The sequence below is a fragment of the Grampus griseus genome (genome assembly GCF_964374135.1).
Source record: "Grampus griseus genome assembly, chromosome: 8".
Classification (NCBI taxonomy): Eukaryota; Metazoa; Chordata; class Mammalia; order Artiodactyla; family Delphinidae; genus Grampus; species Grampus griseus.
Genome location: NC_139002.1, coordinates 67,399,016 through 67,415,807, shown reverse-complemented (window position 1 = coordinate 67,415,807; position 16,792 = coordinate 67,399,016). Strand labels below are relative to the sequence as shown.

Here is a 16,792-nt window from a genome sequence, read left to right as displayed (position 1 = left end):
ATTGAAAAGATATATGCAGCCTTATGTTCATTGCCTCATTATTTACAATAGACAAGATATGGAAACAACCTAAGTGTCCACTAATAGATGAATGCATAAAGAAAATGTGGTATATGTACACAATGGAATATTACTTGGCCAAAAGAAGAATGAAATCCTGCTGTTTGTGACAACACGGATAGACCTGGAAGGTATTATGCTAAGTGAAATAAGATCACACAGAGAAGGATAAACACCATATGATTTCACTCATATGTGGAATTTAAAAAAAAAAAGAACAAACAAAATAAAACAAAAACAAGGTCATAGATACAGAGATCAGAGTAGCGTTTTCTGAGAGGAAGGGGTTAGGGGGTGGGTGAAATGGGTGAAGGGAATCAACTGTATGGTGATGGGTGGTAACTAGACTTGTGGTGGTAACAACTCTATAGTGTATACAGATATCAAATATAATGCTGTACATCAAAACTTATATAATAAAAAAAATTAAGCTTCAAGAAGGCAAAATAAAAAGTTCTTTTTTTGGTAAGAGTTTTTATCCTAAATGAGTGTTGAATTTTGTCAAATGATATTTTCTTCTTCTATTGAAAAGCCCACGTGGTTTTCCCTTTTAGTTTGTTAACATGATGATTGTTAAGTCACCCTTAGATTGCCAAATTTTAAAATTAATTGGATTAAATGTTCATTATATTCTTTTATCTTTTTGAATCTTTGTTATATCTGTGGTTGTGTCTGCCCTTTTCATTCCTAATTTATTTCTTCTCTCTTACTTTAAAAAACCAATTTAAGAGGATAGGCTTTAGTCTTTTATTAACTTTTCCAGTGAACCAACATTTGGCTTGCTTGATCCTCTCTGTTTTATCTTTATTCTCTATTTTATTTATATCTGCTCATATATTTATTATCTTCTTTCTTTAGGTTTATTTTGTTTTTCATTTTCTAAATGAAGTTGGACACTAAGCTCATTAATTTTAAGCCTTTCTTCTTTCCTAATAACAGTATTTAAGGCGATACCTCTAAGGACCATTTTCACTGCATCTCATGAGTTTTGATCTATGGTTTTCCTTTTCATATTTAGTACATTTTAAATTTCCAAGTATTTTTTAAAATATCAATTTGATGTTTTTTTGATCCATGAGAAATGTATATTTTTACTTTCCAAATGCATGGTTTTAAAAAATACATTTTGGTTACTGATTTCTAAGTTAATTACATTGTAGTATAGAATGTGGCCTGTATAATATGGCTTCTCTGAGATTTACTTTATGAACTAATATGGTCAAGTTTTGTAAATCATCATGTAAACTTGAAAAAAATATACATTCTCTAATTTGGGGGTGCATGTCCATTAAATTAAAGTTATTAAGTGCAATGTTCAAATTTATAGTAATGTTTCGTTTGACTCTCATTAATTGAGAGATGTACTAAAATCTCCTGCCATGATAGTAGAAATTTCTCCCTGACGTTTTATCATTTTTTTGTTTTATGTATTTTGAGTCTATTACGGTTAATACATACAACATTTAAAACTGTCATATCCTCTTGGTGAGTTGATCATTTTAAAATTATGTAGTGACCCTGTTTATTGCTAATCATGATTTTGGTATTAAAGGTATATGCTTTTAATTACCCTAGCTTTATTTTGCTAGTATATACTTGCCAATTTTTTTTTTTTTTTACTTTAAACCTTGTATTTAGTTATGTTTTATATGTGCCTGCTAAATAGCATATAATTGGGTATTGTTGTTTGTTAACTTTCACTACTATTATTGAGATATTTAGATTTGTTTCTACCATCTTTCTTTGTGCTTTTTATCTTTTTTAAAATGCTTTTAAACTTCTATTTAGAATTGAGTGGGGGGCTTTGTTTGGTTGATTATTTTTTCTTATTTTTTCTCCCTTTGTTTTCCCTAGCTGATTTTTTTTTTTTTTTTTTTTTTTGCGGTACATGGGCCTCTCACTGTTGTGGCCTCTCCCATTGCGGAGCACCGGCTCCAGATGCGCAGGCTCAGCGGCCATGGCTCACGGGCCCAGCCGCTCTGCAGCATGTGGGATCCTCCCGGACCAGGGCACGAACCCGTGTCCCCTGCATCGGCTGGCGGACTCTCAACCACTGCGCCACCAGGAAAGCCCTCCCTAGCTGATTTGAAGTTATACATTTTTTTTCTATTCTTTTCATAATTACACTTAAATTTTAAATAGGTAATTTTTAATACCCTAACAAAGTCAACTTAATCAGTGTTTTAGACTCCTTTTAGACAACATTAGGACCCTGGAACACTTCACTTCTAATCATTCAACTCCCAACTTATGTCCATTTTAGTCTGGTATTTTAGTTCTATCTTTGAAAAAAACCCATATTATTTTATACTGACAATGTTTATTTGTTTTACTTACATGTCTATTATTTTTTGCATTCACCATTTCTTCTTGACTATTTCAGATTGTCCTCCTACATTTATCTATTTTTTTCCCTTTAAGTATATTTGCTAGAATTTTGTTTGTAGATAGTTAAATCTTTTTTTTAAACTGAATGTTTCTTTATTGTGCACTTGCTCTCTAAATGTAGTTTTTCTGGGTGTACTGTTCTAGCTTGAAGGTTTTTTTTTTTTCAGCCTTTTGAAATTATTATTCCACTGTCTTCTAACATCCATTATTGCTGTTAAGAGAGCTGTTAGTAAAAATTTTGTTCCTTTTTTAAGTGAATTATTTGTTCTCTTTATCCATTTTAATATCTGTCTTTGGTATCCTACATTTTCACATCATTGTACCTAGGTAAGTGTGGATTATTTTAAATTTATCCTGATTTCTCTATCTCGGGCTCCATGTATCTGTAGATTTATGCCTTTCATCCACTTTGGAAAAAATAAAGCTAGCACTTATAAACCATGGATTTGGTGCCAGACCCTGTTCTAAATGCTTTGCTCAGTACCTCAACCATTATCTCAACCATTATCTCTTCAAATAATACTCAACCTTAATTTTCTCTATTCTCTCCTTCTGAGACTTCAATTAAACATATACCAGACCTTCTCATTCTATCCTCTATGTCTATAAGCTACTCTTTCCTTCTTTCCATCTCCTTCTATTCATGTGCTATTTTACGGTTGATTTCTTGAGATACATTGTCCAATTCACTAATTCTCTCTTCTGCTGTGTCTAAGCTACTGTTTAGTGTATTCGCTGAAGTTTTAGCTTCAATGAATATAGTTTTCAGTTCTAAACTCTCTATTTATTTGATTGTTTTTTTAAAATAAATCTCCGATCATTAGTTTTTATTTGAAAAAATTTAAATCTAAAGGATTAAGCATAATATTTAGTTGTTTCTTTAGTCTCTTTTCATCTAGAACAGTTCCCTAGATTCCTCCTTCCCTTTTTTTTAAATGACATTGACTTTTCTCACTTATTTTGCAGATTGTCTCTCAATTTGAATTTGCCTGATTGTATTTTTATGGTTAAATTCAAGGTAAGCGTTTCTGGCTGAGGTGCTGCATAAGTGAACATGTATCTTTCTTAGTACATCACAGCAGGAAGCTCATGATGTTAGTTTGATTATGGTTATGATTGGTTAAGGTTAAGGTGGTGTTGCCTGTTCACTTTTATTTTTCTGCTTGCTAATTTTTGTATGTAATCTTCTATTTCTTTAAATGTTTCCCACAGAGACATAGTATATTCTGTATTTGATAATTATAGTTGAAGTTCTTGGCCATTTAAATTTGTTGATTTTGCTTGAACCTCATTCTTAGTGGCTCACTTCCTTGTGTTTTGGGTGATTTTTAAAATTATTATTATAAGCTCATGGTTTACTGAACTTAATCTGTCTGAATCCTGAGAGCCTAAACTGAGGCATGGTTTCTTCCATATAGGATCTATAATTGGTTTTGGAGTGCTAGAGACCTGGCTTAATATGGGAATCTCAAGGTTAGCTCCCCTACTTTTTGTTAGACCCAAGGCAGCACTGGATTTCTGTTTTTGTGTTTGCTTCCCTCCTGGAACATGTAGGCTTCAGCATACCTTCTTTTCTCTCTTTTGGCCCTGAGAGATTTCTCTCACTTACTTAAGAGCCTAGCAATGTTTTCAAAAGTATCTTGTTGCAGTGAATGGGCTTTTATAGTATTTAGTCCACCATTCCACTGCTCCACACTTCTTAGGAATCACATTCTGTATCCTTGGATGAGGTGGCCAGTTGGGTTGGGTATTTAGTTTAAAATATTTTTTTCAGGTAAAATTATTACGACAGTGTTTTTTAAAACCGAGGGTTGCAAAATTAATTTTATGGGTCACAACAAGCACTAAAAATGTGACAGAATAGAAAGTAGTAGTCTTTTATATGTAGCAAAATTCAATATTATCTCTTGAAACATTTTATTCAATTATATATTTATATGTACTAACTTGTGATATAAAACATATTTCTTGCTGCTGTCATGGGAATTTTTTTGTGTAAAGCAATTGTCTAGGGCACACAGCTTTGAAGCCTCAATGACCCTAGAATCCATGCAATGGAGAGAGGACCCAAGGCTTCTTCAGGAAGAGAATCTTAGTCTCACCCTCACTGGGCCCATCTCTGTTATAAGGCCACTGCTAGACCAGGTGGCTACTGAGGCTAAAAACAGAGGTAAATACATAATAAATGGATTATTGACATTTGTTGAGTGAGGTAATCTGACATAAACCTTGAGCATCCCTGCATGTCTTTGCTGAGTGTGCCAAATAGCGAGGCCTAACCATCCTGTGTCCCTGAGCCACTCCTGCAGCCAGCCAAGTAGACTACTTGCTTCCTGGGAGAGGGGGCTGGCTTATTTACTGCTTGCCATAAAAGCTGCTGAGTTCCCCTACTCTGACAATCGACTGTGTGCACAGCTGTCATCAGGGCCTACCAGGCTACACCCTGGCACTTAGATACAGGGCAACTTGTACCACACTGCTGCTCCTGCTGTTTGCTGTGTCGTGAGTAAAAACTCCCTTGCTCTGATGCACTGAACATCACTGTTTACTTTCAGCACACAGAGTGTAGCAAATCCATCCAAATTCCTTGGTTGCTTAGCTACCAACTTCAGAGTCAAACTCAGGAGTGTCTGATTCTAATATCTGTGTTATTTTCAGGGCACCTTGTTGCTTTATTATCCAGGAAATTATTGTTTCTTCTGTTCCTCAGCGGCAGTCAAGATAAAAACCACAGAGTGTAAGCCAAACTACTTCCCTCTTCCTGCCTAGTTCATTGCAATTTCTTTTGTCATAATGTGTGCTCCTGCTGCCACCTGCTGGCAGCCTCAGACACCCTGCTATTTCTTTGTAAACCCCTTATCTGTGTGAAGGAAAAGCCATCGGGCTCTAAAACAAAAAAGCAAGAAGCTCAATGCAGGGATGCAGGTAAACCATCCTCAAAGTTGGTAAAGCTGTAAGGGAGGAATATTCCGTTACATTCCCCTGGGGACTAATCTGTTCTCCCTCAAAGCTGATCTCAGTTTTCACCAGATTTTACCTGTCTCCAGGTATTGAAAGCAAGCAGAGATTCCGTTATCTACTAAATTTGAATGGTGGTCTCTTGCTAAACTGTGGTGTTCCATCGCACATAACACTGACCACTACACTGACAACCAACAAAACCAGAAGGTAACCAAGAAGAGTCTAAGTGGCTGCAAAGCTCGACTTGACCTCTTCATAGACGGTGAGGCTCAGAGCAATCAGGCCGCTGCATATCATGGTCCTTTACTCTGGGCAGCTAGGACCACCAGGAGAATCCATTTCCTTTGTCAAGGACGTCCATCTCTCTCACACACACACATACACACACACACACACACACACACACACACACACACACCCTACAGAACATAATGACTTGTCATCTGGGGTGGGTTGTTGGACTTTTGTTTTTCTTTGTTTCCCTTGCCTTGACAAAACGGGGAAAAACCCTTCCTGGGGGTGAGAGAGCTTATTTCTGACTGTTGGAAAAAGAGAAAGCAGGAATTGTTGTCACGACAATTGGGAGCTCATCAAAGCCTCATTTTGCTCATCAGCCATCACTGCCCTCCGTCCTGCACCCCCGCGTGTTCCTCTAATTCAATGCTCGCCTAATGAATAACTCCTAGGAACAAAAGACCCTTTCAGGCTGGCGCACATCATTATCAGAGGAGACTTGTATAACTGTCGCAGACGACTCACGTTTTCAGGCCTGTCTCTAAATCTGGTTATTCACAACCTTTATAGTTCAATATTATTGCCTAACTGTGATCATTTTCTAATTATCCTAATAATACTTATTAAATAATTCCCATTAAATCACTTGAACCAGAGCAGCCCAGGCCAGCTCAAATACAACTTAACCTAATAAGCATCGGTCATTCATTAAGCACCAGGGCAAGCTCTTAAAGGGGCTGAGTAGGATATTAAACCGCAAAGGAATATTATTATTGCACAAATGTTATTACAAGTTCGAGTGTATTAATTTCAATGCCTGGTTTGCAAATCTTCTGTTTGGTTTCCTTTGGGGCCGCCCTCTGTGACTTGACTCTTTCAGTCTCCTGCCCCTTGTTAATCTGCATCTGTCACCCACATAAGGACAATCAAGGAGAAAAAGGCCCATAAACTTAACAGGGGAATTACATTACCAAGGATATAGAGGGAATGAACAGAATCCATCTTCTGGCCCGGCAAATACACCTTTGAAAACACCATAAGCTGGCCGAGTTTCTTTAGCTGATAACTGCAAATAGCCTTTTTTTATACTGAGGGTGAGGGAGATTTTCAGAAGCTTTAAAAATTTGGTTTCCAGACTTTAAATTTCAAGCAATAAACATCAGAGAGTCAATTCTTTAAAAAGTGTGAATGGATATTTAACATTTTGTAAAATAGTATCAGTAGCCGTTTATTAAATGCCTACAATGTGGTAGGCACTCTTGGGAGACTCCTGGTCCACCAATACACTTAATTCTCAAAATGGCCTGGTAATGTGAGGATTATGAGCTCCATTTTTCACATAAGGAATCTGGGAGCAGAGAGGTTAAGGGATTCTCCCAAAACCACACAGCCTAAATGCAGTGGAACAGAATTTGAACACAGGGCTCCTTGACGCTTACAATTTTACTAACCCTACCGTGCCATACTGCCTCCCCAGCAAAATGAAACATGTCCTAGCTTTGCTGGTTGATCCTTTTCACTTCTAAGGCTCTCACTGAAGTCAGCGGACTCCTAAAGACAAGTGCCAAGCCTTCTTGATTGGGAATATGACCAAACATTTCATTGTGTTGAAAGCCCTGACAATGGCTGTACAGGTAGGCAGGGACTCCAAGCAGTGAGAAACAGTTACCACTTTTGTTAAGAACCCTACTTCTGATGGGTGGATTTGGGTTCTCTTTGCAAGGAAATACACCGAGTATTGTAAGAAAAGGAACAAATATTTATTAACATTCTCTCCCATGCCAGGCACTGTGCTAGGGCTCCCACATACATTGTTTTAGCCAATCCTCACCACAAATCCAAGGAACAAGTATAATTATCACTCCCACTTCAGAAACACAGAAGCTGAGGCACAGAGGGGTAAAGTCAGACTCCGACGTTTCCAGAGAGACAACAACTACACAGCTACAGAAGCTGAAACCACAGGGCCTCTCACGTGGACCGGCCCTTGCAGGGCTCTGGGAGCTGCCCCACAGGTTTGCCTGCAGGACTTTGTATGAGCTTCGGGCCTCACAAAATCTGGGTCTGCCCCTGCTGGTACCATTATTCTCGAATAACTGAACTTTTAAGAGAACTGAAGCCCTAACCTTTCCCTATGTTGTTTACGTGACCACACACAGAGATATGTGTTTTCAGGGTCTGCTTTCTCACATTTTATATCCCAAATACAAAAGGCTAAAGACATCACATCAGAAATTAAAGAGACAATACCCCCAATATACACACACATATATATCACTGAATCTCTTTGCTGTATACCTGAAACTAACACAATATTGTAAATCAACTGGGCTTCAATTTTATAAAAGAGACAATACCCCCCATTGACCTCAATTCACTAGCAACATCACTGCTGGATGGTTTCCACAAACACATAGATTTCTTTCAGTTTCATTCCTCACTCAAAACTCTCTGCTGGTTCCTTATTCGTTATGGCATTTCAGGTCTTTTTACTTTTGGTCTTTGCAGGTGCTCTTCCCTCTGCCAGAATGGCCTCCTCACCTCCCTGGTAACCTCCTGTTCCTTCTCCAGTTCTTGTCTTAACAGATCACCCCCTCCAGGTGATTAGCCTGACCACCCCCCTTCCCCAACGAGATCAGTTAGGAACCTCGTGATTCCGTCCTCATTCCACCCTAACGCTTGTTCCCATCACAGCCCTCGTCCCCCTGTGTTGTGGTTTATTCACATGTCTGTGTCCCTCAATGGACCATAAACTTCTCAAAGGCAGGAAATGTCATACTTATCGTTAGAGACCTACTGTCTTAATGTCCAATACAAAGCAGACCTTCACCAGATGAATTCTGTTTGCATCTAAGAATCTGAAGCTACCAGTAGAACAGTTACTATTTATTGCTTTGCCTTGTGCCAGGTAATGTGCTAATTTAATTTCATCATATATATATTTCATCATGTATATATGTATCTCCTTTAATCGTTATTTCAGCTCTACAAGATAGGAAACCACTATTATTCACATTTTAGAGGAGAAAACGGAAGTTCATAAAGGTTTAGAACGTGACTGGTCCAAGGCCCTACAGCTGATAAAGGGAGCTACAGGTGGTAAAGGGAGAAACCAAGACTTTGACTCCAAGTCCAGGCTTTGAATCACTACCAACATTGCTTGAACACCCAACTGTTTCTCCTGAATTTATCTTAATCCCTGAATTGCAAAGAACATTCACACTAGCAGAAGAGAGACTGGACAGACCAGAAATCCAAGGCCCACAGGCTGACTGATGCCCTGGGAATTTCAAACTGGACAACCAGTTTGATTTTGAAAGTGGGAAGCAGTTGTGGATTGAGCACCGCAGGTCCGTGTTGACAGTTCCACAGTGGGTGACAAGGTCTCACTGTTTTGCCCAGATGGTTAGACCAGCACTGTTTTCAGACCAGAGACACGGGCCCGAGCCCGCTTCTCCAGATCCGCCCGCGGGGATGCCTACCTGCTTCTCCTCTCAGCGCCTTCTCTAGCCTCACGCCCTGGATCTCGGAAGCCCTCTGCCACTCCTCCACCTCTTCCAGCTGCCTCTGGATGGCCTGCAATGCCAGGATCATACGTCACGCAGGTACTTTCAACGTGCAGAGTCATGCAAGGGCGCCAATTCTGCCACCTACTTTCCAAGAGGAAGAAGCCCTTTCCCTCGTGATGCCACCTCCTCAATTAACTGGGTAAGAACCCATGAATTCCCAAAATAACTAGAACTTGACATTTCCTTTCTTTAAGTATGAAAACACAAAGCAAGGAGTCTGTGTGTAAGCTCAATTTGCCCCCAAGGAGACATGAAAACACTCCCCTTTGACCAGGCCAGTCACACAGACACGCTCTCAGGCAGAGGCTGCTGCACTGGGTGGGTGGTCCTCGTAGTTCCTGGACCCCTCGGAGCCTCGGCCTCTGACCATGGTGATGGCATAGCCATCAGAGCTACAGTCCCTACCCAGAGTAGGACAGGGTCTCCAGGGGCAAACACAGGGCACGTTTCTTCTCCCAGGAAGAACCAGCAGACACCTCCCAAGAAGCTGTTCTGAAGCAGCAGACGCGGGCCAGCTCCTGGGGCTCTGGGTGTCCCTCTCCTGGTTTGTCCTGCTCTTGTCCTCAGCTACAAATCGGCAACCTATTCTTTCACTGCACCACGGGGGCTCTTTATTGTCTGTGGAAGTGCACTGTGGCTTATTACTAGCAGTTTATTAAGACGAGACAGAAATGTTTATCCCATTAAGGCACCCCTCCATAACCTTAACCTAACCATCAGGGCACCTAGCAAGGCTTGGGATCATGACTGCGTTTGCCTTTACATGTTTATTTTCCCTACCAGCTATTTCTCGCTTGTATCTTAGGAAGGAAAATGAAGGGAAAACCTTTCCTCTGTACATTCTGTTCATCCCCGTCCATTTTCTCTGCTTTCAAACACACGCTGCCAAAAGGCACATCTCTTGACAGAACAGACTTTGCACCTGGCAGACCAGGTGTGTTCAAGGAAGTGGCAGCTGTCTGGGCAGGTAGAATGTGTGTGTTCTTCCTTTCCTACCTTCCTCTAGCTCTGTCTCACACCTCTTCCTCCTTAACTCCACATCCTTCTAAGTCTCCCCTGGATTCAAAGTACAATCGCTGAGGCATCTGCAACCCGTGAAGAGGCCCCAGCAAGGGTAGCAGTGGGGAGGGGTGGGGACGGAGCAGCCACCTGGCTTCTTGTCTCAGCTGAGAGTGTTTAAGCCCCAAACATAAAATCTGAAATAGATGGGAATTCTATCTAAAACTACTTGTAATTTTATGCCCTCTTCCTCTCTGTCTCTCTTTTAAAGACAATTATATCTTTATAGATCTGTCTCTTGCTGGCACTGTGTAGAATTGCTAAAGGAAGGGAAACATTTAAATGACTTTATTACTGATTACTTTGCAATTATGGCTCTATAATTGTTATGGACTGAGTAGTGCCCCCCCCACCCCGCCAAATTCATATGTTGATGTCCTAATCCCTAAAGAGACTGTGTTTGGAGATAGGGCCCTTAAGGAGGTAAATAAGGTTAAGTGAGGTCATACCAGTGGGCCCTAATCCAACAGGACTAGTGTCCTTATAAGAAAAGGAAAAGATGCCAAAATTCTCTCTCTTTCTCTGAATGCACACAGAAAAAAAGGTCATGTGAAGACACAGCAAGAAGGCAGCTGTCTACAAGCCAGGAAGAGAGTCCTCACCAGAAACCAATCCTGCAGGCACCTTGATCTTGGACTTCCAGCCTCCAGGGCTGTGAAAGAATAAATTTCTGTGGTTTAAGCCACCCAGTCTGTGGTATGTCATTATGGCAGCTCAAGCTGATTGATACGGTGGTCATTCTTTAGAAACTAAGGATGAAAATCTCAAAGATTATACAGGACTGGTATGGGTGCTAGCAGATTAGGCCTCAAAAGGCCATCGTAATTCTTCTGTTATCACTGCCTACTGTCTGGAGTAAAAATAGAAGGAGGGGAAATTGCTGAGTTTGCCAATCCATTTCATAAAGACTTCTCATGTTCTCAGAAGGAAAAGTTGAAATGTTTCAAGAAAGCCTGTTTCAGAAGTTGAGAATGGACAGAGGGAATTTATGGGAAGTTTTCCCATCCACTAAGTGAAGGGGGTGGCTCCCAAGTCAGTCACTGAGAAGAGTAAAGGAGGCTGGAGTAAGTGACTTCCTGCTTTTGTCAGAAACAAATTACAGGACTACCCGGCCTGATAAAGCGAACAACTGGAAGAAGGGTAGGGTACGCTGCATTAACATGAGTGGTCATTTTAAGGCCTTCTGTCCTAAAACCCAACTGTCCCTCAAGGCTAGGTTTGGGGTCCTCAGGGAGAGGGGGTGTGCCTTGACTTTCTGCTTCATTTTGCAGGTGGGCAGATCAACTTGGGCAGAAATGTTTGGAGTAAACAATCAGGCCAGGGAATCTGTAGCAGAATGCTAGATGCTTGTGTGTTCAACTAACCTTGGAATAGAGACTGCCCCAGTAGTTGTCAGCTCAGCAAAGACACTGTCAGAAAGTCAGGGGAAGGTTGTGTCCTCACAGAGGACAAAACTAAGGCCACTCGTGTGTGGCACTAAGGGCCTGGGATTGTTCCCAAGGCCGTGTGTTGGCTGCTGTTCCAGCTCACTTTGCAGGACACGCGTCTGCAGATGGAGAGGCAGCTGGGAGTGGGCCAACTCAACACCTGGGCCCTCCAGGCCCCAGAGTCCCATCAGGGATTGAGTCAGAGCCTTTAGAATAGCCACAAGCCCGGTTGCTCAGAGAAGAGAGACCTGTCTTTCCCCAGTGCAATACAGATTTCCAGAGGCTTCCACATCCAGATCCCCAGGATCCCAGACCCACTCACTCAGCTCAAGTTTGTTTTCTGACCTGAGCTTTGTGAAGTCTTTTCAATTCTTCTTGCTTAACCAATTGTTTTGTTGCTTTTTCTAGCCTCCTTCTTCTTCTTAGTGTCTTCCTCTCCTACAAAAACCAAGAAGAAAAAAATATGTCTTGAAAAATGAAATTGAAATGTACAAAATACTGTCACAGACTCTGCCCTCTCCAACCAAACCACTGCTTAGCTTCTAGAACAACAATGTCAACAGAACTTTCTGCAGTGATGGAAATGTTCTGTATCTAGGCATAAGATTGCCTTCCCTACTTCACTTTGCTTGTACAAATACGTCATTAGTACCACTGGGTTCTCTGTGTGCCTGGGCTAGTAGAATACAGAACATTCAAAATTGAGGCATTTAAAATAGCGGTCCAGATCTTGACGGTGTCTCTTCCAGGTTTTAGACAGCAGAGAAAGGAGAAGTAGTGGTGTGGCCAGCTCCACATATTGCAAGTTTCAGGAGACTCTTCTGATTGGAGAAGCAGCAGAGAATAACGTTTGAGCACTGGGCCCAGGAGCCATGCAAAGCTGGCATTCAAACCCCAGCTGAGCCGTGTGAGCTTCGCTATGTCATACAACTTCCTGAACTTCAGCGTCCTCTTCAGAGTGATGAGAATGATTTAATGCCTACCTTGTAGGGATGTGATAAGGATTAAATGGGATAAGGTGGGTCAAGTCCTTTGCAGAATACTTAAAAAAGATATGGGATAGATATTCAGTAAATACTATGATTTTTACCGTTACCAGTATGATCATTATATTATTATTATACAAATTAGCATGATTATAATTTCTTACTAAAATCTACTATTTTTCATATGTGTGTGTATGTACGTAGTATGTATAACGTATGTATGTATACATCTTACATATACAAAATAAATGTCCAACTTGGGCCGGTTTTATTATGTTTGCCTTCTCAGAGCATACACATCAATTTTCTATATTAGGATGAGAATGAGAACATGCGAGAGACGTCTTTCTAATGCTGGCAGAAATAAATATGGAATTAAAAACTTGTTACATCTAGCCTGGTGCCTGGGCATTCAGTAGCTGTGGTTGAGCTGAATGTTTGCCCATTAAAAGGACTATAAATCCCCAAGTGGGGAATAGACCTAACAGGCCTGACTCCAGGTCCATAATAGAGGTCAGAGATTTTACCTTAAAAGCAAGTGCCTTTCCAGGGCTTTATGGGTCCTTGGCGCTCTGCCACCCATTCCATCACTCTCCTTAGGAAAGCATCTAGCTTTCAGGGTTCAGAATGTTTACAGATCATTGGTGAAAACATTTAGCTCAATGACGAAACTTGGTTTTTCTAAAATTCTCTGTAGGATGTAGAATCCTAAAGATCTTCATCCTTTCTTTCATCCTTGGAAGGAAATTTTGGCTCTCAGCACTCAAACTTATTCTATATCACATCTCTATTGCTAGAGGACAACTTCCAGATTGACTGTCAACCACTGCAGAGGTCCCAGGCCATTTGGGTGAGGGAACTCCTCCTTTAAGCAGCCAGGATCTTTCTGGGAAGGCTGGGTGGGGAGGGGTGTGGTGGTATTTGGCAGATATCTCTTGAGCTTCCACTATACTAATCTACATAATAATTGTCAGCATTTGTTGAGTGCTATGTGCCAGACACTGTACTGATTACTTCACATGCATCATCTTATTTATTCCACAAATTACACTTATTTCACAGGTAAGGAAATCAAAGCTCAGAGAAGTTAAAGAACTTGCCCAAGATGACACAATCAGGAACTGGTAGAGCCAGGAGCTAAGCCCAGGTAACCTGAATCCAGTGTCCACATTTCTATCTAGTTTATTCTGCCTTTCCTGTACCAAATTCGGTGCAGATGCATCAAGGACCTCTGCTTTAAAGAAATATCAAACTTTCCCCCTAAATTAAGACCATTCAAACAATTTCAGTGAGGGATGCCTTGACAGCATTGCGCTGTCTTAGCACTTCCCAGCAGCAAAGCTGCCAAACCCGACTGCTTTATCAAGAGTCAGCAAAGCAGAACCTAGACAGGGAAAGAAAGTCCTTTACTGCCTTTTATTAAAAGATGTGGACAAAAAAAAAAAGAAGGATGATTTATTAACAAACGCTCATATAGCCTTACACTGCACCAGGCACGGTTCTCACATCCTCAGTAATGGTGATGACGATGCAGAGAAGAAAGGAAAACGTCTAAGGGCTAAGGAAGAAAAAGATGAAGGACAGAGAAAGGGAGAAATCTGGCAGGACTGAAGACAAGCTGCCTGTCTCCCTCTCTCAGATCCAGGCATTAACTTGAGGGGAGGGGGCAAAGCAAAGAGGCGAGGCTGCATATCCTGTCTCCAGTTTCCTTTGCAAAGGTTCACTTGAGCTGAGTGGGCTCTGTGCCATGTGGCTGGGGACACACCTGTATGGGGCAGAAGAGATAAAGAAAAAGAAGGGAAAACACTTCCCTCGTTCCTTCAGTGTGAGCCCTTGGGAAGTCATAAAGAAGGAACCTTTTTGCCAGCTTCCCTGCCTGAAGAGTGGGCGTGTTGGAAGCCAGGTGAAGCGGGCAAGGTTTACCACACTGCAGCAGATGTGTAATGTGATGACTGGCTCTGTTCTGGTCCAGCAGGAGACAAGGAGCTATTCGCAAGGCTTGCCCTAGGTATCATGGTCTTGCCATTTCGATGGCTTTCAGCCACTCCATTCTTTTGGTCCCCATGAGTGGCAGAATGGCTGATGCTGGGGCTTCTGCCTCATTTGAATACAGAATTAACTCAGGGTCACTCAAGGGGGTGAGAGGGTCTGTAAGGAAATCCCAGAAATCAACACGACACACAGAATTCACTGGTACTGAGTGTCTAACTAATCATGGCCACCCATGGTTAGAAACCAGAAATCTCTAAGTATTCTCTCGTTCTCATTCTCTCTCTCCCCAGCATGTCCCAGCTCCCTCCTGACTTACTTGCTCCAAGGTGAGCCGTGGGGAGCTGGAACCCCTGAATGACTTGAGGTGATGCCAAAGCTCCTAGTGCTAGATATGGAAAAGTTGAGTTTAAGTAAATAAATTTGCTTCTCTCTTTTTCTCCGCAGATCCTTACTGCTCCAAAAAATAAACACTGCCAGAGCAGTGAACTGCTTCTGTCCGCCCAGGAAGCATATGATGTCCAGCCATTCAGCTCTTCCAGCCCCAGAGGATAAAGAAAACAATGGTGGGATTTGGTCATGGGATGCGTGCCTCCGTGTATGTAACATACAGACACATTTAAAGACATATAATGACGTTTGTGTTTTTTAATCCATGGGTATGGGAGTCATTTAAAGGGTTCTCCAGAAATGAATGTTCATTAAGCAGAGAGAAGAACTGCCATTCCCCCGCCAGCACACGGCTAGTCAGTGGGGATCCTCAGAGCCTACATGCAACTGCATGGTTCATTTCGCATTTCTGATTAGAATAAACATAACGTTTTCCATGCAATCTGCCTCTAGTGCTTCTTAAATGAAGCTGTGCTACCCCTCGGGAAATACACATCTGCTTGTTTTAATTTTTTCGATGGTTTGCTTGTTGGATCACCACTTTAAGAGCTGCAGTCACCAAATGGTTTCAAGTAAATATGTCTGTTTTTTCCCCCTTCCCACTTTGACATCTCTGAGAAAGGCAAGTTCCTAAAAGTTAAAAATATATATAAAAAGGTAATTCTTAGGGTGTTCCAGGTAAAAAGAGCGGTTGCTGTCAGATGCAATGAAACGTGATCCTCCTAATGAAACTGCTGCAGCTGGAGCCCACATTGGGTCTGAAATCTGGATGGTAAACGGCCCCCGCAAGCCAAGGCCCCCTTTGGTTTGCCAAGTGTTGTTACCTTTGACCGCAAGGAAGGCTGAGGATCGAATTCTTCATCTGCAGAGGAGGTGGTGGTGGAAGAGGTGGAAGAGGCAGTCCCTGTCACCTGTGCTCTGATGGGGACGTGCTTGGGACCTGAAATGGAAACAGAAGAACTCACTGAACTCCTAGCTTCTTCTCCTGCGTCATGACCCGAAGCCACCTCTCCTTCCTCCCTGCTACCCCCATTCTCTTCCTCCCTGCCCTCCCCTCACTGCACCTGCCATGAGCGTGAGGCGGCAGCACCTAAGGGCAACTGAAAATTTGGCCCTCTACGTTAATTACATTTCTGGGTCCCTGCCAAGAGCTTTGCAGCTCTCTTTTCATGTGAAAAAAAAAAGGTATTATGCAGAAATCAATTAATTCCTTAAACACCATTTGTATGGTGTGTTGCTAGGAATGCATTCAGAGATGAAATCTGTTAGTAAAATTCGTGTCTGAAGTTAGCTGAGTTACCTAAATGCTTGTGTAAGGTTCGTTCTGCAGAGTAATTGAATGCAAAAAAGTCGGAGCCAGCTCTTAAACAAATCGCCCTTCTGCGGCTCACAGCATCTGGCACCCATTTTTACTACATGACATCTGCTCAGTGTAAAAGGGCTGGCGTCAGAATGTCTGGTCATAGAAAAAAAAAAATCCCAAATGTAATCAGAAGCAAAAGGACTCTAAGCCTAAGGTTTTATCACATAGTCTCATGCAACATAAATATTTCATTAATTATGGCTAAACAAATGCCAATTTTATTTTCCCAACTTGCAGATATTATCACATCATCGAAGTGATGATTCAAATGCCAGGAAAGGCGGTTTAAGATAGGGAGGGCTCAACAATTCAGGGCCCACGGGAGAGCTGAAGTCGAGGGGAGATGCCAACCCCTGAACGAGAGGT

At 41.6% G+C, this 16,792-nt stretch overlaps 1 protein-coding gene across 1 annotated transcript in view; it reads right to left on the bottom strand.

Annotated features, from left to right (window-relative positions):
* LOC309826116 (F-actin-monooxygenase MICAL2-like) overlaps positions 1-16,792 on the bottom strand; it is a gene marked incomplete at its 5' end in the record, with an annotated part of 54,239 nt that overhangs the window by 18,805 nt on the left and 18,642 nt on the right. The window contains 3 exons of the mRNA XM_082660095.1: positions 9,126-9,219; positions 12,044-12,136; positions 15,888-16,003. Of these exons, the coding sequence (XP_082516221.1) occupies positions 9,126-9,219; positions 12,044-12,136; positions 15,888-16,003 (303 nt within the window). The remainder of the gene's footprint in view (positions 1-9,125; positions 9,220-12,043; positions 12,137-15,887; positions 16,004-16,792) is intronic.